Raw genomic sequence first — 22491 nt, forward strand, 5'->3', positions numbered from 1 at the left:
AATCCCACCCTCTCCTGCTCATTCAAGGGAATCACTCCAGCAATTCTCCTCTTTCTTCCCCGTACCATCCACGCTTCCCTGTCTCCTAGGTCGCTCGCATCTGGTCACAGGGATGCTATTGCTGCTCACTCCTTAAAAAACAAAACAAAACAAAACAAAACAAGCTTCTGTCAATTTCATTTTCTCAACATCTACCACCCTAAGTCTTTACTTTGCAGCCAAATTCCTCTGCAGGATTGTCTGTATGACAGTCTCCAATTTCTTTCCCCATTCCCTCTGACATCAATTCTAATTTGGCTTTCCCACCCACAGAGAAAACACCAAAGCAGTTCTTTTCATGATCACTGATAACCTCCACATGGAGAACTTGTCAAAGCCCTCTTCTTTCTGGACCCACGAGCATTTGATACAGTTGATCATTCTCTTCTCCTTCATTGGCTCTTGGGACATCCAACCTCTTGGTTTCCTTTCTTCCTCATTGGCATTTTTTCTCAGTCACCTTTACTGGTCCTTCATTTTCTCTCTCTTTTTTTTTTCTTTTTGGCTGTGTTGGGTCTTCATTGCTGCACAGGTTTCTCTAGTTGCAGTGAGAGGGGGCTACTCTTTGTTGTGGTGCGTGGCTTCTAGACTCATGGGCTTCAGTAGTTGCAGCACGTGGGCTCAGTAGTTGTGGCGCATGGGTTTAGTTGCTTTGCGGCATGTGGGATCTTCCCAGACCAGGGATCGAACCTGTGTTTCCTGCATTGGAAGGCAGGTTTCTTAACCACTGCGCCACCAGGGAAGTCCCTCTTCATTTTCTCTTGAACCATTTCATGCTGGAGTGTCCTAGGACTCTGTCCTTGGTCTCCCTCTCTGTTCACACTTATTTCCTTGGTAGTGGCATCTAATCACAAGACCTCAAATTCTATGTACATAAAAACTCCCGAATTAATATATCCAAGCAGACCTCAATCTCAAATTCTAGACTTGTGTATCCAAATGCTTACTCAAGATCTCCACTTAGATGTCTAGTACACACCCCACACTTACCACTGGTCCAAGGTCCTGTATCCACAGCCTCTCCCATCTCAGTGAATAGTGACCTTATACTTCCAATCGCTCATGCCAAAAATCTTGGAGTCATTCTTGACCATCTCCTTCTCTTATACCCCACCCCCAACCTGTGAACAAACCATGTTGGCTCCATCTTTAAAATACACCTAGAATTCACCCACCTCTCATTGTTTCCCTGCTGCTACCCAGAAGCAAGCCACCATCATTTCTTGACTGGTTTACTTAAATAGCCTTATGACTGGTCTTTTGCTTCTACCCTTGCTTCCTACAGTCTATTCTCTACCCAGTTACCAGAGATATGCTTTTAAATGGGAAATCAGATGATGCCAGCTTTCTTCTGAAAACCCAGTAACAACCCCTATTCCATTCAATAACAACCACAAAACTAGGAATAGAAGGAAAATTCCTCAACACAATAATGGCCATATATGACAAACCCATAGCTAACATCATACTCCATGGTGAGAGACTGAAAGCTTTTCCCTGAGATCCAGAACAAGATAAGGATGCCCACTTTTGCCACTTCTACTCAGTCTCATACTGAAGTCCTAGCCAGAGCAATTAGGCAAGAAAAGACATCTAAATTGGAAAGAAAGAAGTAAAATGATCTCTATTCACAGATAACATGATTTTACATGTAGAAATCTCTAAGGATTCCACACACTACAAAAGACTTAATAAATACAGCAAAGTTGCAGGATACAAAAACAATGTACAAAAATCAGTTGTATTTTTATGCATGAATAATGAACAATCCAAGAAAAGAATTAAGAAAACAATTACACTTACAATAGCATCAAAAATAATAAAATACTTAGGAACAAATTTAACAAAGGAAGAGAAGACTTGTACATGGAAACTCAAAGCATTGCCAAAAAAACTAAAGACAAATAAATGGAAAAACATTTCCTGTTCATGAATTAGAAGACAATATTTTTGATGTCAATGTTACTCAAGTGATCCACAGATTCTATATAATCGCTATCAAAACCCAAATGGCATTATTTACAGAAATAATGAAAAAACAATCTTAACATTCATATGCAATCTCAAGGGACCCCAAATAGATAAAACAGTCTTGAAAAAGAAGAACAAAGTGGTAGGACTCCTACTGATTAAAAAACTTACTGTAAACCTACAGTAATCAAAACAGTATGGTTCTGTCTGACACAAGGACAGGCATATAGATCAATACAATAGGATACAGAGCCCAGAAGTAACCCCTCACATACATGATCAATGATTTTCAGCAAGGGTATCAGGTTCAAAAAAGAAAATGCTGGTGGGAAATTTGGGGGAAAGGACAGTCTTTTGAAAAAATGATGCTTAGAAAATTGGATATAATGAATACAAAAGAATGAAGTTGTAGTATTACCCTATACCAGGAGTCCCCAGCCCCCAGGCCACGGACTGGTATCAGCCTGTTAGGAACCGGGCCGCACAGCAGGAGGTGAGTGGCAGGCGAGCCACGGAAGCTTCATCTGTATTTACAGCCGCTCCCATCGCTCGCATTACCACCTGAGTTCCGCCTCCTGTCAGATCAGTGGCGGCATTAGATTCTCGTAGGAGCGTGAACCCTACTGTGAACTGCACATGCAAGGGATCTAAGCTGTGTGCTCCTTATGAGAATCTAATGCCTGATGATCTGAGGTGGAGCTGAGGTGGTGAGGCTAGTGCTGGGGAGCGGCTGCAAATACAGATGATCATTGGCAGAGAGGCTTGACTGCACAGAGACCATAATAAATCAATGGCTTGCAGACTCATATCAAAACCCTATCAGTGAGTGGCAAGTGAAAACAAGCTCAAGGCTCCCACTGATTCTGCATTATGGTGAGTTGTATAATTACTTCATTATATATTACAATGTAATAATAATAGAAATAAAGTGCACAATAAATGTAATGCACTTGAATCATCCCGAAACCATCCCTACCCCCCACCCTAGTCCATGGAAAAATTGTCTTCCACAAAAGTGGTCCCTGGTGCCAAAAAGGTTGGGGATGGCTGCCCTATACCATAGACAAAAATTAAGTGAAAATGGATTAAAGACCTAAGTGTAAGAGGTAAAACTATACTAATTTCTAGAAAAAAACATAGGGGAAAACCTTCATGACATTGGATTTGGTGATGATCTCTTGGATATGACATGAAAAGCACAGACAAAAAAAGAAAAAATAGATAAATTGGATGTCATCAGAATTTAAAACCTTCATGCACCGTTAAATGATGTCCAACATCACTAGTCATTATGGAAACTTAAATTGAAACCACAACGACATACCACTTCAGACCAATTAGTTTGGCTATTATGGAAAATAAGCATTGCAGAGGATGTGCAGAAGTTAGAATCCTCATTCAGACCCCTTGCATTGCTGGTGAGTATGTGAGATGGTGCAGCCGCTGTGGAAAACAATGTGGTCGTTCCTCAAAAAGCTAAATATAGGGCTTCCCTGGTGGCGCAGTGGTTGAGAGTCTGCCTGCCGATGCAGGAGACACGGGTTCATGCCCCGGTCCGGGAAGATCCCACATGCTGCAGAGCGGCTGGGCCCGTGAGCCATGGCTGCTAGGCCTGCGCGTCCACGCTCCGCAACGGGAGAGGCCACAGCGGTGAGAGGCCCGTGTACTGCAAAAAAAAAAAAAAAAAGCTAAATATAGAATTATCTATAGAATCCAGCAATACCACTTCTAGGTATACACCCAAGAGAAGTGAAAGCAGGGAATCAAACAGGTACTTGTGCACCAGTGTTCTCAGCAGCATTATTTACGATAGACAACAGGTGGAACAACCCAAATGTCCATTGACAGATAAATGTATAAACAAAGTGTGATATCTACATACAATAGAATATTAGTTAATCTTAAAAAGGCAGGAAATTCTGATACATGCTACAATATGAACGAAGCTTGGAAACATTGTGCTATGGGGAAAAAGTCAAATGCAAAAGGTCAAATATATATGATTCTGTTTACATGAGGATCCTAGAATAGTGAAATTCATAGAGACAGAAAGTATAATAGAAATTACCAGGGGCTTTGGGGGAAGGGGATGGGGAATTATTATTTAATGGGTATAAAGTTTCTGTTTGAGATGATGACAAATTTCTAGTAATAGATAGTGGTGATGGTTGCAAAACATTGTGAATGTACTTAACATCACTGAATTGTATACTTAAAATGGTTAAAATTGTAAATATATGTTGTGTATATTTTGCTACAATAGCAAGATGAAATATGAGCTAATATGGTTGAGAAAAAAAGTGGAATTTCAAGAGTATACCAGAAATCAATGACAAATGAAATCTGCCAGAGTAGTACAACTCTCAGAGTAGAATAGACACTGCTGATAATAAAGGGAGAGATCTAGAGAACAGAGTTGAGAAAAGTATGCAAAATGTAATTGAAATGTCCAGAGTCTAAAAGGACTAGAAAGCAATGTTCAGAGTCTAAAAGGACTAGATGTGAAAGGCAGGCAGAGAAAATCCAATATACGCATAATTGGGGTGTCCCTGAAGAAGAAAACCAAAGTAATAGAACAATATATTTTTAAGATACAATTTAAGAAATGTTCCAGAAATAAAAGAACTATGAATGTACAAAATGAAGGGCACATCATGTCCAAGAAAAAATTGACTCAAAAACATAGTCTAGTAACATTGTTTGGGCTTAAAAGATAAAGTATACTTTAAACAAGCGTGCAAAATAATTTAATAACTGAAAGGGAAAACTAGGCAGCCCTCAGGTCTCCACAGCTGTTTGATTTTAGAAGATTGATAAGTAAAGTCTATATAGCCCTTGTGGAAAGACAACATGACCCAAGAAACAGTGCTTTAGGTACAAAGCCAACACAAAAACATTTTTGAATGCACAAGAATTCAGAAAATGTAGTTTTTATAACCCTTTCTTAAACACGCTAATAAGGGATAAATGGAGAAACAACACTGAAAGTACTGGAAATGACCATTGAATCATTTAAATGTGAGACTAAGATGAAAACAAATGTGGGAATTGTGGTTACAGAACAGAATGTGAATATTATAGACTCTGGCAGTGAAGAAATGATAACAAAAGTTGAGAAAGAATGGAAGTGGGAGGTAGAGTAATTACACATTTCCTCAGTGTTTAGAGCTGGCAGTCAGAAAATATTTAAAATGGATAAATCAAGCACAGAGGTCTAAATGTATTTAAAGCTATAAAGGTAAAGGTTAAAACCAATATTATCTACCACAATTGGGCAGTGGGAAGAATGGATTTATGCTGATTCTGGGATATTTATAGAAGGGAGGAAAAAAAAAATCTCTCAGGAAAGAATGAAGACTGTGACAAGAGCATCAGACTGTATTGAGGATACGTGAAACAACCTCACTGACGGAGGTGGGGAAAAGTACTGACTTAGTAACTTTGGAAATCCAGAGTCCCTAAGACCAAAACAAAGGAACTGTAATAAAAGCACAGTACGCTAGCTTATAAACTGGTTTCTCATGAGCGTGAGGGTTAACCATCCTGACACTGTTCTACACATACATGGAAATTGAATAATTAACTAAATGGGTGGTGGATGGTGTGACAATTTAGAGATAAACAAGGGAGGAGACTAGAATGATCCGTGCAGTACAGGATTAGAGTTGGAGACATCAGTAATAACTCACGTTTAACTTAGTATGTGTACATGCACAGGTTAGTATACACACATGTATTTGTTCTGTCAGCTGAGAGGGCCTAAAAGAAACAACACCCCAGGGGCAACAAACACACACAGGCCCCAGGTCTTGGTTTCTAATACCCTTCTTCAATAAAAGGCAGGGCTCCTTGGAGAAATGGCCAACTCTAAGACTGAGACAGGAAATACATGAGATGAACCTGGAGCATCTTGCAGTGCTGCTAGAAAGTAAGGAAGTACATAACAAATTAAAATCCACCTTGATGGGCATGTCAAAGGGTACAGGAGCCAACTGAGAGAGCTCCCAGTGGCCAAAGCTGGACCAGTTTAAGCCATAAAATAAGGAATACTGCATTATAGCCCAAATATCAGTCCATCAGTCCATATTGATAAAATGATTGAATAAATTACCAAATGGGGGAGAAGAGAGAAATCTCCAGTGCAGAATTCCAAATAAATTACATAGATCCTTTGTTGAATTCACATTGACCAATTCCAGCACCAGAGGAAAGACTGTGTTGAATTACTGAGAGTCTATTTTCTCCAACATGCCACCTTCCCAAGGGACTTTCAAGGGCAGCTTTGCCTGTGATTTTTGCTTTCCATGGATGGCTGGTTTGAGAAGCTAAGCTTAAAGAGGATGGGACCCTACTGTATTAACTGCCTGCAAGAGCCCACTACAGGGCCATATGTGAGACAGGGTCCCGTGTTTGCTTTTTAAACAGTACTAATGGTGCTTTATGGGATCCCCTGTGGTGTGATATTTCCGAAACCATTTGGTGCTGGGATTGGAATATTTACACAAAAGATGGTCACTGAAGGGACTTCCCTGGTGGTGCAGTGCTTAAGAATCCGCCTGCTAATTCAGGAGACACGGGTTCGAGCCCTGGTCCGGGAAGATCCCACATGCCACAGAGCAACTAAGCCCATGCACCACAACTACTGAGCCTGTGCTCTAGAGCCTATGAGCTACAACTCCTGAGTCCATGTGCCGCAACTGCTGAAGCCTGTGCGCCTAGAGTCTGTGCTCTGCAACAAGAGGAGCCACCGCAGTGAGAAGCCCACGCACCACAACGAAGAGTAGCCCCCGCTCACCGCAACTAGAGAAAACCTGTGCACAGAAAGGAAGACCCAACGCACCCAAAAATAAATAAATAAATAAATAAATAAATTTATTTTAAATAAAGGTGGTCACAGGTGCCAATTCGGCCGATGACCTCCACCTTCTTCCTAAACAAACCGTCGCCTCTCTGCCTCATTTCTTCCTCAGCCCTGCCCACAAAACCTTCTCATTCATTGCCTCATGCCTCCAGCCTCACCTGCACATTCGTGCCCGCCATCTATTCCACTTTAAACCCAAGCCTCCCTATTAATACCTCCCACTAGAGTAGGTGAGTAATATTCCCTAAGACAGAAGTGACTTGGAAACCCAGCTCTCCCCCAATAGCTGTGGGGACCTGGCCCCGATTCAAGCCCACACAACAGAAGCCAAATTACACACTCAGTGGTGAAAGCATTTTTTCAAATCCCGCCCTTGTGTGAGTGCAGGTGGAACAAGCACTGGGTGACCACATTGTTCAAACAGAGGGAGATGACTGTACCCCCTGCCACTTAGTCTCCATTGCGTGGTTCTTCTCCAAGCCACTGGTCTCCAACTGTCCTTCTTTTTGATGTTTCCACTTACTTTGCAGAGACTGCAGGGGAGTGCAGAGGGTAGTATGTTATTCTAAAGAGTTTGGGGCTTTATCCTATAGGAATGGGGGGCCACTGAGAGGTTTTTAAGAAGGTCAGAGTCATATTTTTGTCTTAGAAAATAAGTTCAATCTGATGGCATTGGTTAGGTCTCCCAGTGGTTTTACTTAGCAAGAAGTATCACGCAAGCAATCAATTTCAAAGGGACTTCAAGGTTTGAAAACAACTCAGTAAGGGTGCGGGAGCCTGCAGCTCCCAGGCTTCCAGAGCACATGAGCTCCTGAGGTTTGCGTGTCACCACCAGCCTCTTCTCCAGCTCTAATCAGAGCTGACTTTAAAGGGACAGGAGCTGTGAGTGGAGCACCGCTGTCCCCTCCAGGAGAGCAGTGGTCACTCTGGGCACATCTGGGTCCGTCCAAAGCTGAAAAGGGCAGGAGCTGACGTGATCACTCGACAACCAGGAAACTAGAATAAGGGCAGATACACAAGGTTCTGAAGTTCTGTCTACAAAGCAAATTGTGTTAAATTAGCCATGCTTCCTAATCTTTGTCCCATCCTGATTAACATTGAAAAAAAGGATATTTGTGCATCTCACTGGAATCAACTTGAGGGAGCTTAGATAATTCTAAATGGAGCTTTGTGGATAATACTTTCTTACATTTTCTTTACATGATATAAAAAATAAAAACAAAAATCTATGATACTATAAATTATAGGAAAAAGAATAAAAACAAAGTATTGGGTAGATTTAAATTGATAACAATTCTGTGATTTTTTTTAAATGAAAAAACTAGAGCATGCTTCCCTGCATCTAACTTTTTTATATCAAGTTTTATGTTTAAAATGTCTGCACACAAGTCCTGATTCAGACATTTTTTAAAAATTCCTTATTTATTTATTTATGGCTGTGTTGGGTCTTCGTTTCTGTGTGAGGGCTTTCTCCAATTGCGGCAAGCAGGGGCCACTCTTCGTCGTGGTGCACAGGCCTCTCACTATAGCGGCCACTCTTGTTGTGGAGCACAGGCTCCAGACGCGCAGGCTCAGTAGTTGTGGCTCAAGGGCCCAGTTGCTCCGCGGCATGTGGGATCTTCCCAGACCAGGGCTCGAACCCGTGTCCCCTGCATCGGCAGGCAGATTCTCAACTACTGTGCCACCAGGGAAGCCCCCTGATTCAGCCATTTTAAATGATAATCTCTTTAATTTTTTTAAGCATAGTTAATTTATAATGTTGTGTTAGTTTCAAGTATATAACAAAGTGATTCAGTTATATATATATAGCTATACAGTAGGTCCTTCTTTTTTTTTTTTTTTTTTTTTTTAAAGAAGATGTTGGGGGTAGGAGTTTTTATTAATTAATTAATTTATTTTTGCTGTGTTGCGTCTTCATTTCTGTGCGAGGGCTTTCTCTAGTTGTGGCAAGCGGGGGCCACTCTTCATCACGGTGCGCGGGCCTCTCACTATCGCGGCCTCTTGTTGCGGAGCACAGGCTCCAGACGCGCAGGCTCAGTAGTCGTGGCTCACGGGCCTAGTTGCTCCGCGGCATGTGGGATCCTCCCAGACCAGGGCTCGAACCCGTGTCCCCTGCATTAGCAGGCAGACTCCCAACCACTGCGCCACCAGGGAAGCCCCGGTCCTTCTTCTTTACCTATTTTATATGGTACATAGTGTATAGTACCGCACACATGTTAATCCCAAACTCCTAATTTATCTCCCCCACCCCATCCCTTTTGGTAACGATAAGTTTGTTTTCTATGTCTTTGAGTTTATTTCTGTTTTGCAAATAAGTTCATTTGTATCATTTTTAAAAATTCCACATATAAGTGATATCATATATTTGTCTTTATCTGACTTACTTCACTTAATATGATATTTTCAATCTTTGATAGTCATCATGGAGAAAAAACTTTCTTGGTGCAAGAAGTGGTGATAAAATGTGAAGCCATTTTTTTTTCAGTTCATAATTTTATGTAAGATTTTGTATAGCAGTAGGTCATGTATATAGGTATGAGCACAGAATCCATGTACCACTTGATTAATCTTCACGGATACCGAGTAGCAGCACCCAGATCAGGAAACAGAATGACATCAGCATCCCAGAAGCTCCATTCACACCCCATTCTCCCAGTAAATACTCTCCCGCTGTGCCCCCCCGCCCCGCCCCCCCCCAGCAAAGTAACCACCGTGTTGACTTCTGCAAGTGGGATTTATACAGATATGCTTGCACATGTGTTCGGGTGAACACACGTAGCAGTTCTGCAGGGCCTCCATCTGGGGCTGAAGTTTCTGGGTCACCAGGTTCGCACCTGTTCAGCTCCAGCACATTCAGCTGAAGTGGTTCCAACAGACACTCCCACCAGGAGTACAGAGCATTCCACCTGTTCTGTGTCTTTGCCAACATGTGATATTGTCAAAGCCATTATTTTTTAACAATGATTCATAAATTCACAGCAGTCAAAGTTACATTTAAAGCTGTTACATTTAACAGCTCTTTTCTTCCATTAACAACCAGTAAGGTTGATGTTTTTCTCTGACTATGTGACTGGATTTTGAATCCAAAAGAACTCAGACACACCAAGTATTTTGAAACCAGGAAACTCTAATGCACAGTTTGGGCAAGCAGGGCGAGAGCGCTCCCGCTGCAGCCAGCTGGGATGTCACCGAAATGCCCTCCGAGCTGCAAATGAACAGACTTCTCCTGAGGATGCAAAGACAAGGATTCCCCTCCCTCCAGGCCGAGGGGGTCCCCATCTCACGACTCCCGGGGGACCACTGAAGGCTCACTGGCTGGGGCGCGGCAGGCATCACCGCTCCACACCTGGCTTGGTGCAGTCACGCTGCTAATTCCTCCTCTCAACCAGCAAGCCCAGGAGGTAGCAGGCATATCATCATCCCCACAGTACAGAGGGGGAAACCGAGGCCCCAAGAGGTCAGGGACTGTCCCCACTGAAGCCAGAAGCCCTTTGTTGCTGTAGACCTTCGCTCACAGATGCCACCTTCTGAGAACAACATCCCGCTGGAGGACTGCAGGCTCCTACAAAGGGAGGAATGGGAGACCTGAAAACTGAACCCCAGAGGCCCACGTGAACGGGGCACAGAAGTCAGGTGAACATCCCGAGAGGCCAGTGCTATGACCTCAGGACCTACAGATCACCTGTGTGTCCATTCTTAGCGGCCTCCCTTTCTTTCCACTCCTCCCTCTCTTTAAGTAGCTGAAGTATGGAATTGGAAGATTCTACATATACACATTTTCCCTATCACCCGAAGATATATGTCCTCTGTTTTAAACTTTTAAACCAGGTTTATCTTTTATGAGTTTAATCTTTTATGTCTTTTGAAAACAGAACAAAAAACCAATTAGGTCTCTCCGTAACTTTCAGGCTGTGAACCCTGGGCAAGTTACCTATTGCTCTGTGCCTCAGTTGCCTCATCTGTAAAATGGGGATAATAATAGCACCTACTGTGAAGATGAAATAAGTTGATACATATAAACGGCTTTATGTTTTTTCACCTTCTTTTAGCAACTTTATTGAAATAGTAATTAACATACCTTGAAGTTTACCCTTTTAAAGTGTACAATTCAGTGGTTTAGTAGATTTACAGAGCTGTGAACCCATCACCATGATCTAATTCTAGAACATTTCATCTCCCCAAAAAGAACTCGTTAGCAGTCACTCCCCACCTTCCAACACCCCCTGCCCTTGGCAACCAGTAATCTACTTTCTGTTTCTATGGATTTGCCTATTCTGGACATTTTATATAAATGGGATCATACAATACCTGGTCTTTTGTGACTAGCTTCTTTTACTTAGCATAACGTGTTTAAGATATCAATATTCATCTGTGTTGTATCGGGTGTCAGTGCTACCTTTCTCTCTTTTTTGAGTGTGTATATGTGTGTGTATGTACGTAATTTATTTTTCTTCTTGGTCCTTAAAATTTTTTCTAAAATTTCTTTTTTCCTCAACTTTATTGAGGTATACTTACAAATAAAAATTGTACATGCTTAAGGTGTACGCTGTGATGATTTGCTATACTTATACATTGTGAAATGATTACTACAATCAAGGTAATTAGCACATCCATCACTTCACATAGTTTACCTTTTTTGTGTGTGGTGAGAATACTTAAGATCTACTCTCCTAGCAAATTTCCAGTATACAAGTATTATTAACTATAGTCACCACTGTGTACATTAGATCCCCAGAATTTATTTATCTTATAATTGAAATGGTCAACAGGCACATGAAAAGGTACTCAACATCAGTAATCATCAGGGAAATGCAAATCAAAACCACAATGAGATATCACAGACACCTGTTAGAATGGCTATTATCAAAAAGATAAGAGAATTCCCTGGCGGTCCAGTGGTTAAGACTCCACACTTTCAATGCTGGGGCCCGGGGTTCAATCCCTGGTTGGGGAACTATGATCCCTGCAAGCTGAGTGGCTCGGCCAAGAAAAACAAAAACAAAAAACCAAAAAGATAAGAGATAACAAGCGTTAGTGAGGATGTGGAGAAAGGGAACCCTTGTGCACTGATTGGTAGGAAAGTAAGTTGGTACAGCCATTGTGGAAAATAGTATGGAGGTTCCTCAAAAAATTAAATAGAACTACTGTATGATCCAGCAATCCCACGGTTGGGTATATATCCAAAGAAAATGATATCAGGATCTCGAAGAGTATCTGCATTCCCACATTCATTGAAACATTATTTGAAATAGCCAAGATATGAAAACAACCTAAGTATCCACTGACAGATGAATGGATAAATGTGTGGGATATGTATACAACGAGATATTATTCAGCCATAAAAAAGAAGGAAATCCGGGAGGACATTTTATTATGCTAAGTGAAATAAGCTGGACACAGAAAGACACTACGCTCTCACTTATATGTGGAATCTAAAAATGTCAAAGTCACAGAAGCAGAGAGTGGAATGGTGGTTGCTAGGTGCTGGGGTGTGGGGGAAGTGAGGAGATTCTGGTCCAAGGATAAACAGCTTTAAAATGTGCACGGTGCCTGAACGTGCTGAGGGTTTGCACATCATGAACTGACTTTTTTTACCCTCCCTGTGGGTGCGTGGGCCTCAATTTTAAATCTTCCACCCTATAGTAGAAGCTCTGCCTGTACTTACTTCTGTGATTACTTCAGGACCACCTCTCACTCAGAGTCTGCAGTGGTTAAGCAGGACTTTTCCATTGAGTAGGCCTTAGTGATGATTTACCAGAGAGAGGAAGGGAGTGAAGAACTCAAGACAAGCCGGCACCTGGCTCCGAGAGTGCTGGAAGGTCCTGACAGAGATCTGGGTCTTGAACCTTCTCCTGTGTCAGGTGATGCTGACTCTGGAGCAGTAGACCCACACCTGCACTTAACTTTGGGGAACAGATAATTGCTGTCTTAGTCAGCTTGGGCTGCTATAACAAAAATACCATAGACTGGGCAGCTTAAACAACAGACATTTATTTCTCAGTTTCAGAGGCTGGGAAGTCTGAGATCAGGGTGTCTGCCTGGTCAGGTTCTAGTGAGGGCCTCTTCCTGGTTTGCAGGTGCCATCTGTTTGTTCGTCTAGTCTCTTTTCCTTCTTATAAGGACACTAACCCCCTCATGGGGGCCCCACCCTCATGACTTCATCTAAACCTAATTGCCTTCTAAAGATGCCACCTATTAATACCATCCTCTTGGGGATTATGATTTCAACATAAGAATTTGAGGGAGACAAACACGCAGAACATAAGAACTGCTGCTTGACTGATAACAATCACCTGTCTCCCTCTTTTTTATTGTGATTATTTGATACCAGTCTGGCTTCCTTCCAGGTGTTCAGCTGCATGAGGGATGGGGGCTGCCTTGAAGCTACTGCTCCTGGTACTTTCAATCAGAGTCTGCTGGGAAATAAAATGAGCCAACCAGCAAGTCTGGACTGTCCTTTTTGAAAATGTATTCATTGGTAGAAACTCTTCAAGTTGTCTCAGAAAACTGTTTTTATTCAAACCTACTGGACACACTTAAAAATATACTGAGACTAGATGGAAATTGTTTAATGAAAAAAAATTTGGTTTCAATGTTTGATGATGTGCAGTCACTCTCAGAACTCTGTAATTTATGTGACAGTAATCACAGAAAACACCCTGCTTATGTTTACAAATAGTTAAACAGATAATCCATTTCTGAATTTGACACCATTAACACATAAAGGATTTTTTTTTTTTTTCTTTTTGTGTGGCCACCGGCAGCTTGCAAGATTTTAGTTCCCCATCCAGGGACTGAATCCGGGCCCTGGCAGTGAAAATGCAAATCCTAACCACTGGGCTGCCAGAGAATTCCCCATAGGGATTTTATTTTATTTTTTAAATTTTATTTTATTTGGCTGTATTTGGTCTTAGTTGCAGCATGCAGGATCTTTGTTGCGGCATGAGGGATCTTTCGTTGCAGAGCACAGACTTCTCTCTAGTTGTGGTGTGTGGGCTCCAGAGTGCACAGGTGGGCTTCTCTCTAGTTGTGGCACACAGGCTCAGTAGCTGCAGCGCATGGGCTTAGTTGCCCCATGGCAAGTGGGGGCTTAGTTGCCCCATGGCAAGTGGGATCTTAGTTCCCTGACCAAGGATACGAACCCGTGTCCCCTGCATTGGAAGGTGGATTCTTAACCACTGGACCACCAGGGGAGTCCCCCCATAAGGGATTTTAAAAAGTAGAATAACAATACATTTCAAGAAAACAAGTTGAAACATCAGTCATGATAGAATGAAAGGCCATCTCACTCTGACATACATTAAAGACATGCAGCTTTATTGAAGATGCACTGAGTTAGGGGAAAAAAATACCTGGAACCTACCACAAGTAAAAAGCAGTCGAATATAGATTTTTTTTTCTTTAGAGAAACACCCAAATATGTCCTGAATTAAATTGCTTCTAACTCCGAGGTCAGCACAGGGACCCCGTTCTCCAATTCAATGGTACTTCCTCCTCTGCTGAGAAAAATGACATTTGAAAAGGGTATTTGCGTTTTTTAAATTTATTTTTATCTTATTACATTTCTTTTTAAAAGTAATTAATTAATTAATCCATTTATTTTTGGCCACCTTGGGTCTTCGTTGCTGTGCACCGGCTTTCTCTAGTTGCGGTGAGTGGGGGCTACTCTTTGTTGCCGTGCGCGGGCTTCTCATTGTTGTGGCTTCTCCTGTTGCAGAGCACAGGCTCTAGGCGCGCAAGCTTCAGTAGTTGTGGCACGTGAGCTCAGTAGTTGTGGCTTGTGGGCTCTAGAGCTCAGGCTCAGTAGTTGTGGCGCACGCGCTTAGCTGATCTGCGGCATGTGGCATCTTCCCGGGCCAGGGCACGAACCCATGTCCCTTGTATTGGCAGGCAGATTCTTAACCACTGCGCCACCAGGGAAGCCCTTATTACATTTCTTGAGAGCAACATTCACCTCAAGCCATTGATGATCGCACAACAGACGCTGGAACAGCAAGGCACTACAGAGATCAATGTCGAAGAAGCCCTGGGGTGAGGCTAACGGAGACTCAGCCCAAATCAACAGCGTCCACAGTTGCTTGCCCAGGAGGAAGTCTGTCCTTTGGGAATTCTAGTGGGAAAGAATGACTTGATGATAATACCGTTTCACTGGAAAGCCCAACCTCTGTGTGCGCCTTGCACAGTACCTTCTGCGGCGGTTCTCGACGCTCTGCTTTGCTCCATCATTTCGGGCATCTGAGGGCGGGAACTAGGTGTAGAAGGGATGCCTCAAGGATTACCTGGGCGACAAGGGGCCAGCGCCTTTCGTGCCCGCAGGCGAAGACGTGCCGCTGCCCAGAGAGCTTGCTCTGTAGCCAGAAGGCTTTTTGATGTCAAGAAAAACCAGACCTGACCCGCCACCCCACAGCGTCAAGGTGAAAGCAGGTGACCGTGTCTACAGCATCTAACGAGAAAAACTCCATCTCCTGGCACCTCCCCGCCGATGGGGCAACGAGGCCTGCGTTTGGTGGGGCTGGCGTTGCGCGACACAGCCCCGCGCTCCGAAGGGACGCGCGCGGTCGAGGGTCCTTAAGGTACCGGGTCCGGCATCCCGACCCCCGGACTCTCCCGCCGCTGGGGGCGGATGATGAACTGAGAGGGCTCAGGCCTGGAACCCCGCCTTGGGTGGTGCTGGGGCCAGCTCTGGGCCGGGGCTCTTGGGAGTGTTATTACCTGCCCGCCCGCAGGGTAGGGAGGGGATGCCTGCGATTCCTAGGCCCTACCGGAAGCCCCGCCTTCCGCGGAGCCTGGGCGTCGCTCGGCGCTCGGCTCTCGACTGCTCGCGCCTGGCTGCAGCTGGGGCTCTGCGCTCGAGGGGTCGAGCCTGGCCCGCCCCGGCAAAGGCGCGCGCTCGGCGGCGGCCCTGGGCCTGGGGCACGGGGAGTGCAGGCCCCGGCGGCCGGCGCTGGGATGTCGGGGAGGTCGAAGGTGGTGCTGGGCCTCTCGGTGGTGCTGACGGCGGCCACCGTGGCGGGCGTGCATATGAAGCAGCGGCAGGACCAGCAGGTGAGTGTCACGTGCCCGCACCTTCGGGCCCGCGCGGCGGCGGAGGCCTGGGGCCTGGGGTCCGGCTCCGCGTGGCGCCGTTTCCTCCTCGCCTTTCTTTTCTCCCCTCCCGCCTCCGAGGCGGGGAGACCGCTCCCTGTGGCGTCCGGGAAGTGGGGGCTGTGGTACCCGGTGCTCTGGGCCGGCCCCGCCCCCGCCCCGCGGGTGTCGAAACGCTGGTTACGCTTCCCCCGCCTCTCGCCTTCGGGAATTGGGAGAGATACTCGTGTGGGGGGTGGGTTTTTCCTTCTTACGGAACAGTTTGCTAAGGAAACTAGATTCTGGGGACGATAGAGATAGCGGTCTCCAATTTTTCTCTTTTCGGTGGTTTTATGTGCGGAAACATGCTTGACTTGACCGCTCAGGGGCCTGTCCGTCTTGCTGTGTTTTCTAGTCCTATTTTCTTCCTTTTCCCATCGGCGGAGGTTACTGCCGGGCCCCCGTGCGCCACGCTCCGCCCCGGGCGCGTCGGGAAACAGAGATGAAGACGCGCAGCTGCTCCGGGGACGGAAGGCCGAGCTCGAGCAGGGGCAGCCGGGGGTGTGTGTTTGTGTGGGGAGGGGTGCGGTGGAGCCCGGTTGGCCCGGGGTGGACGCAGGCCGCTGGGTGAGTCACTGTAAACAGGCTTGTCTGCGTGGGACCGCGCCGGGTGCTCGGGGTGCAGAGATGCAGCAGGTGAGGCTTTTGTCCCGTGTTCACACTCTGGAAGTCAGAGGAGAGCAAGCCTGTGATGATACAAGATTTTAGGGGAGGGAGTGAAATGATTAATGGTGACAGGGCGCGGAAGAGATTAGAGATTGGGATTAACGTAATGATTGTAAGGGTTTAGCTTTTGGAACAGAAGCGGGAGATTTTCTCCTCTAAGAAGGAAAAGATGGTGACTGGAGAAAATTTGAGATAGGGTAGAAGATGCTATGTCAGATGTAGCTCTGAGGTCAGCGAGCAGGGATTTTCCGAGTATGGAGTACGGCTGGGTGAAAGCTTGGTTCTGACCTCCAGCTACACATGCGATTGTTCCTGGAAGTTTTTACCAGGTAGCAGCCTGGGCCCTGCTCCTGATCTATTGAATCAGAATCTCTTGGGGATGCGGGTCCCACTTAGGTACTCTTTAAAAGCGACCCAGGGATTCTAACATGCAGCCAGGGTTGAGAACCACTGTCAGAATGGGACAAGTGTAAGGTTTAGGTATTTGGAAGTTAGAGGTTGAGATTGACCGGAATAACCTGTGTTTGTTTTACGTCCAATCATTCATTGCCGGGTTACTTTCTAGCAGCGGGAAAGAGGAGGACAAATGTTTGACACAGTGGGTGTGTTGGAAGGTTCAAGGAAGCAAAAAATAAAACAATGACTGTTGTCCCCCATTGTTTCCTGACTGACTGCCACATACCAGGCGCTGTACTAAGCACTTTACATACATCATCCTCGATCCTCACAGGAGCCCAGCAAAACCAGCAGTGAGTACTACACGAGGCGCCGCGTTCTAGGTGTTAGAGTTGTGATGGTGAAGAGGTCTCGGTGCTTAGGTAGTCAAGTGGAAGTCGCAGGAGGGATGTGCGAGGCAGTCGGCACAGACTGAAACCTGGAGGAAACTAGCGAATGCTGGATGGAGAACAAGATCCCAAGCCCAGTGCTAAAGTCCCTGAGAAAGGAGGGGAGGACCTCAGAGCAGGTGTGGATGGTGTGGGCTTCGGGGCTTGGGTGGCGTGTGTAGGTGTGTCCCGATGGAAGAAGCACAGGAGAGGAGCTGGGGAGGGAGGAGTGGAATGAGAGCCTCCGATTCTGCCTGGAGATCTTGCCAGGGACACAGGGTTCAGGACAGTTGGTTTTCAGTTGTGTTATCAGTCCCAGGACTCTTAAATTTCCTAGCTTCCCCCGTAATGGGGACTGGAGCCCTAGGCCTGGAGGAGGGCCAGCAATTAGGTACTTGGTGAGTTGTTAAAATAGACATAATAGTAATTAAAAAAAACCCTACCCAGGCCCCAGGCCCTGCCCCCATTATTCTGCCTCCCAAGGCCACTGTTAAGTTATTAGAGTATTTTATGACCTGTAAAGTGTAAGTTGTTAGTAATGACTGGATTGATGCTTTAGAAAGTCTCATCTTAGATGCCAGGTCCATATTCTGGAATTTTCTACCTGTCTGTAGTGTTTATCAAAGTAACGACCATCAGTGGGCCTTAATTTTTTCCTCTGCTGGTAGTGTTCTTTTTCCCCTTCTCCCCCATTATGTAATTGTAATTTTTACTTTTTCTCTGTATGTAATAGAAGAAGCCGAGTTCTTTACTTTCTTGCATCCTTACAGTTTGTTCAAATTTTAGTAATTTTCTTTCTTGGATGTTTATTATTCAGTTAGGACAATTGCTAACAGGAATGTAGTTCACAGTTACTCAAGTAACTCTCATCAAGTTGTTTTTTCTTTTTTTTTTGGCTGAGCCGCTGCTTGCAGGATCTTAGTTCCTTGACCAGGGATAGTATCCGTGCCCCTTGAAGTGGAAGTGCGGAGTCCTAACCACTGGACCACCAGGGAAGTCCCTCATCAAGTTTTTAAAGCATCATATATTAACTAAATTTTTAAAATTCAGCATAGTGGCAGTTTTTCTTTTTTAATTGTTATTTCCCATTTTTATATTAAATGATGCAAAATTTCTTAAAGTATGATAAGAGATCTGTAATAATACTGTCACGCTACCAAGTTAATTTGATGGTTTATTACATTTACATCTACACAGAAAGTTAAAATAGTAATTGAGTACTTGGAATCTAAGAGTTTTAAGTGTATTTTGGTAACACTGATTTTTGGATTTGAATGACACAAGGATGGGAACCACCTGTTCCCGCGTTTCACTAAAATCTGTTTCTTACGTTTTTAGAGGCTTCGTGACGGAGTGATCAGAGACATTGAGAGGCAAAATCGGAAAAAAGAAAATATTCGTCTTTTAGGAGAACAGATTCTTCTGACTGAGCAACTTGAAGCAGAAAGAGAGAAGATGGTGTTGGCAAAAGGATCTCAAAAAACGTGACTTGAAATGTGTGTGAGATATTGATGGAACAGACAGCGTTAAGTGTGTGAGTGTTGATGGAGAACAGCTTAGTGAGATCTTCAGCCTTTTTGTGGTCACCATCCTTTTAAACTTGATCAGAAAAAGGACAATGGATCGTATATTCTAAATAAATGCTTTAAGTGCCCCTTGTGTCTGAGTCGAGTCAGGCAGACGCTCTTCTGAGAGTTTGTTTGTGTGGTCAGCAAGGAGACCCTTCAAGCTTAGTGTCCAGAAACTGGGATTGTTCCCGAGAGCACTGAACCTGCAAACCGGGAGGGATGGAGAGTAACATCCATCTGAGCACTTTGATCAGTCGGCACGACGATGAAGCCACAAGAACATCCACCTCGGAGGGGCTGGAGGAGGGGGAGGTGGAGGGGGAGACTCTGCTGATCGTCGAGTCAGAGGACCAGGCGTCTGTGGACTTGTCTCACGACCAGAGCGGGGACTCCCTAAACAGTGATGAAGGGGACGTGTCGTGGATGGAGGAGCAGCTGTCCTACTTCTGCGACAAGTGCCAGAAGTGGATCCCAGCCAGTAAGAGCTTCTCCTTTCCTTTCCTTTGTCAATTCCCGCAGGAAGGTTTGTTTTTCTAACCTGTGAAAGAAACATGAATGTGAAAGAGACCCAAATAAAAAGATAACTCTTATATTTATTATTAGTGTAGTTGATTAACTGCAAATTTATATAAAACATAAACACATTTGTACTCATATATATTACTGCCAACCTCTATCACATTGTTAAATTAACATTCTCAATTTTAACCCAATAAAAATTAGAAAATTGGAAATTCTGTGTTACTTAAAGAATTAGCCACATTTTTCTATCAGGGTCACATTATTGTGGTTTTGGGGCCAAATTCTAGGCCCAGTGTAGAGCTAAACTTCAGACTCATAAACATAACTCTGGTAGTGTCTAACTTACATGGAAAACAACTGCTATACTATGTTGATATAAGGTCAGAATTAGGAGATTAAATATGTATCATGCCTTTTTCTAGGGCCATTCGTGTTTTCTCCTTGCTGGCCTCCTTGATCTGCTGGCCGTAGATACATGCAGTAAGGTGCTTTGCCAGTCATCAGGGCTCTTAACCAAAACAGGATGTTTCCATTACGCGGAGAGTAGTAAAGACGTATGTACTAGAGGAATACTCTGTGTAATAGAATTTGTAACTAGGTCAGAGAAATTTATATATGTGTATGTGTATATATATTGTTGTGAACTGGGTCATTTTCTGGTATGTGGAGGTGTTTTGAAGATGGATTCGTAGTTATTAATAAATTAACACCATTTTCACAGAAAGCAAACCTAAACTTTATTATAAGTTAGCTAGTTTTTGCCCTCGGGCTGTCTCTGCTTATAGATTCAGGGTTCTGCCTGAAAGCCTGGGTGGCTTTCCCCCATCCTCACAGCCTGCGCTGTAAATGCCCTGCCTCCTGGGGCCCCTGCTAACTGCTCCAGCCTCTCTCCTTCGTGCCCTCCTATCCCCACATGGAAACAGAGCTTTGCAGTTAGGGTGAGCTTTTCCTTCTGCACAAGCAGTTCGTTCTTTTTTCTTTTAATATAAATTTATTTATTTATTTATTTTTGGCTGCATTGGGTCTTCGTTGCTGCACGCTGGCTTTCTCTAGTTGCGGTGAGTGGGGTCAACTCTTCATTGCAGTGCGAGAGCTTCTCATTGCAGTGGCTTCTCTTGTTGCAGAGCACGGGCTCTAGAGCGCAGGCTCAGTAGTTGTGGCACACGGGCTTAGTTGCTCCACGGCATGTGGGATCTTCCCAGACCAGTGCTCGAACCTGTGTCCCCTGCATTGACAGGCGGATTCTTAACCACTGCACCACGAGGGAAGCCCAAGCAGTTCTTTCTTATCCCTAGGACTTTGTGCTTGTAAATTTCCTCTGTGGAACATGAGTCTCTACAGCCTCTACACTCCCCGCCCCACACACAAACACCTCTTCACGTGCCAATTCTAGCCATCCGTCAGGCCCCCGTCCACCCCACTTTTTCTAGCGCTGCTGTCTTCCTCATGTGGGTGGGCATCTCTTTTATGTGCTCTCACGTTGCCCCACAGCACCCATCACATCCCACTCCAGGGTTTCCACATCTCCCAGAGCATCAGCATCACCTGGGGAGCTTCAGAAAATGCCCTGCTTCCAGAGGTTGATTTATTTTGCGGGGGATAGACCTGGGCATATTTAAAACACAAAACTTCCTGGGTGGTTCTGATGCACAGTCAGGACGGAGAGCCTCTGTGCTACTGTGATTACCTACTCTCCTCTTTAGCCCTCACCGCATCTGTAAGCCTCTGAGAGCCAGCACCGCGTCTGTCTCAGGTGTTGTGTTCCTGGTTCCTAGCCCAGTGGCACAGTGGGAGCTCAGATGTTTTCTTGGAAGAATGTGTGAGGAGACCTCCTGTAGGAGTCGGGAATGTTAACAGTTGGAACAGCCAGTGAGAACAATGCTACCTGCCTTTCCAGTGTCTCTTCTGAAAGTCTGGGAACCACAGCTCTATCTTAGTGGGCGTGCACTTGATGTTAGAAGAATAAAAACCTTCTGTACTCCCTTCCCCATCCCCATCCTGCCCTCACGGGCTGGCTGAAAGAAATGGAAAAACACAGCCTGGGAAACTTAGGAAATGGCTGGTAGATTGATTAAAACGTTGGGTTTCCTCTGTTCTAGATACACCTGTGATGTGCCTTTTTGTTTTCCTCCTAGGTCAGCTGAGGGAACAGCTCAGTTACCTTAAGGGCGATAATTTTTTTAGGTTTACTTGTTCCGATTGCTCTGAAGATGGCAAGGAGCAGTATGAGCGGCTGAAGCTGACATGGCAGCAAGTGAGTTAAAGCTCTTTCTCTAGAATTCATGGGGTTGGTCCCCCCACCTCCCCCGCCCCAGCGAAATTTATTGGAATAAGTAACTAGGGAATGAGGAACCTACATAGGAGCTTCTGAGTTGTTTTGAGGGTCACTTTATTTCACAATGAAAATCATACTGAATGTGTGGAGAAAGGAGTTATTAAAAATACTCACTGCCAACTTAGTGAATTGGGTTTGAGATTCTGAAAATCCCACCCACGGTTTCATTTATACATAATACCAAACTCTGATTTTAATCGAAGAGGTTCACATTTTTTTTGGCAGCTATTTTTAGAAAAATAAAAACATTCTAAAAAATATAAACATGCTGAATCAATATGCTGTACACCTGAAGCTAGCAACTAGTTGTATATTGTAGAGCAACTGTACTTAAATTAAAAAAAAAAGTAAAGATGGTCACCTTAATCCCAGCCAGCTATAGCCCGAACAGTATCTTTTAACTGATCTCCAGGTTGTATTAATTTTTTGGGTTTTGTTTTTATATTAATATGTTTATAACAAGGCACCAATGGTATATGCAGTCTTTTAAGTTCTAAAAATGTATTAGACATCACTCACTCAGTTTTTATGTTTATTCATTCGACACATATTGAGTGCACATGACGAACCAGGCACTGTTCT

General features: G+C 44.4%; 2 protein-coding genes across 3 annotated transcripts in view; both read left to right on the top strand.

The window, feature by feature from the left end:
* Positions 1-15291: 15291 nt before the first annotated feature.
* PET117 (PET117 cytochrome c oxidase chaperone) lies at positions 15292-18981 on the top strand. The gene is made up of 2 exons (XM_081255554.1): positions 15292-15916; positions 18823-18981. The coding sequence occupies exons 1-2, from the start codon at positions 15821-15823 to the stop codon at positions 18970-18972; spliced, it is 246 nt and encodes an 81-aa protein (XP_081111680.1). The 5' UTR covers positions 15292-15820; the 3' UTR covers positions 18973-18981.
* Positions 18982-19270: 289 nt separating this feature from the next.
* Positions 19271-22491, top strand: part of KAT14 (lysine acetyltransferase 14) — a 42710-nt gene continuing 39489 nt past the window's right edge. For both annotated transcript variants that reach the window (XM_081255552.1, XM_081255553.1), the window contains exons 1-2: positions 19271-19530; positions 21710-21828. In XM_081255552.1, the coding sequence (XP_081111678.1) occupies positions 19272-19530; positions 21710-21828 (378 nt within the window). In that variant the 5' untranslated portion in view covers position 19271. The remainder of the gene's footprint in view (positions 19531-21709; positions 21829-22491) is intronic.

The sequence above is a fragment of the Mesoplodon bidens genome, assembly GCF_964165515.1.
Source record: "Mesoplodon bidens genome assembly, chromosome: 15".
NCBI lineage: Eukaryota > Metazoa > Chordata > Mammalia > Artiodactyla > Ziphiidae > Mesoplodon > Mesoplodon bidens.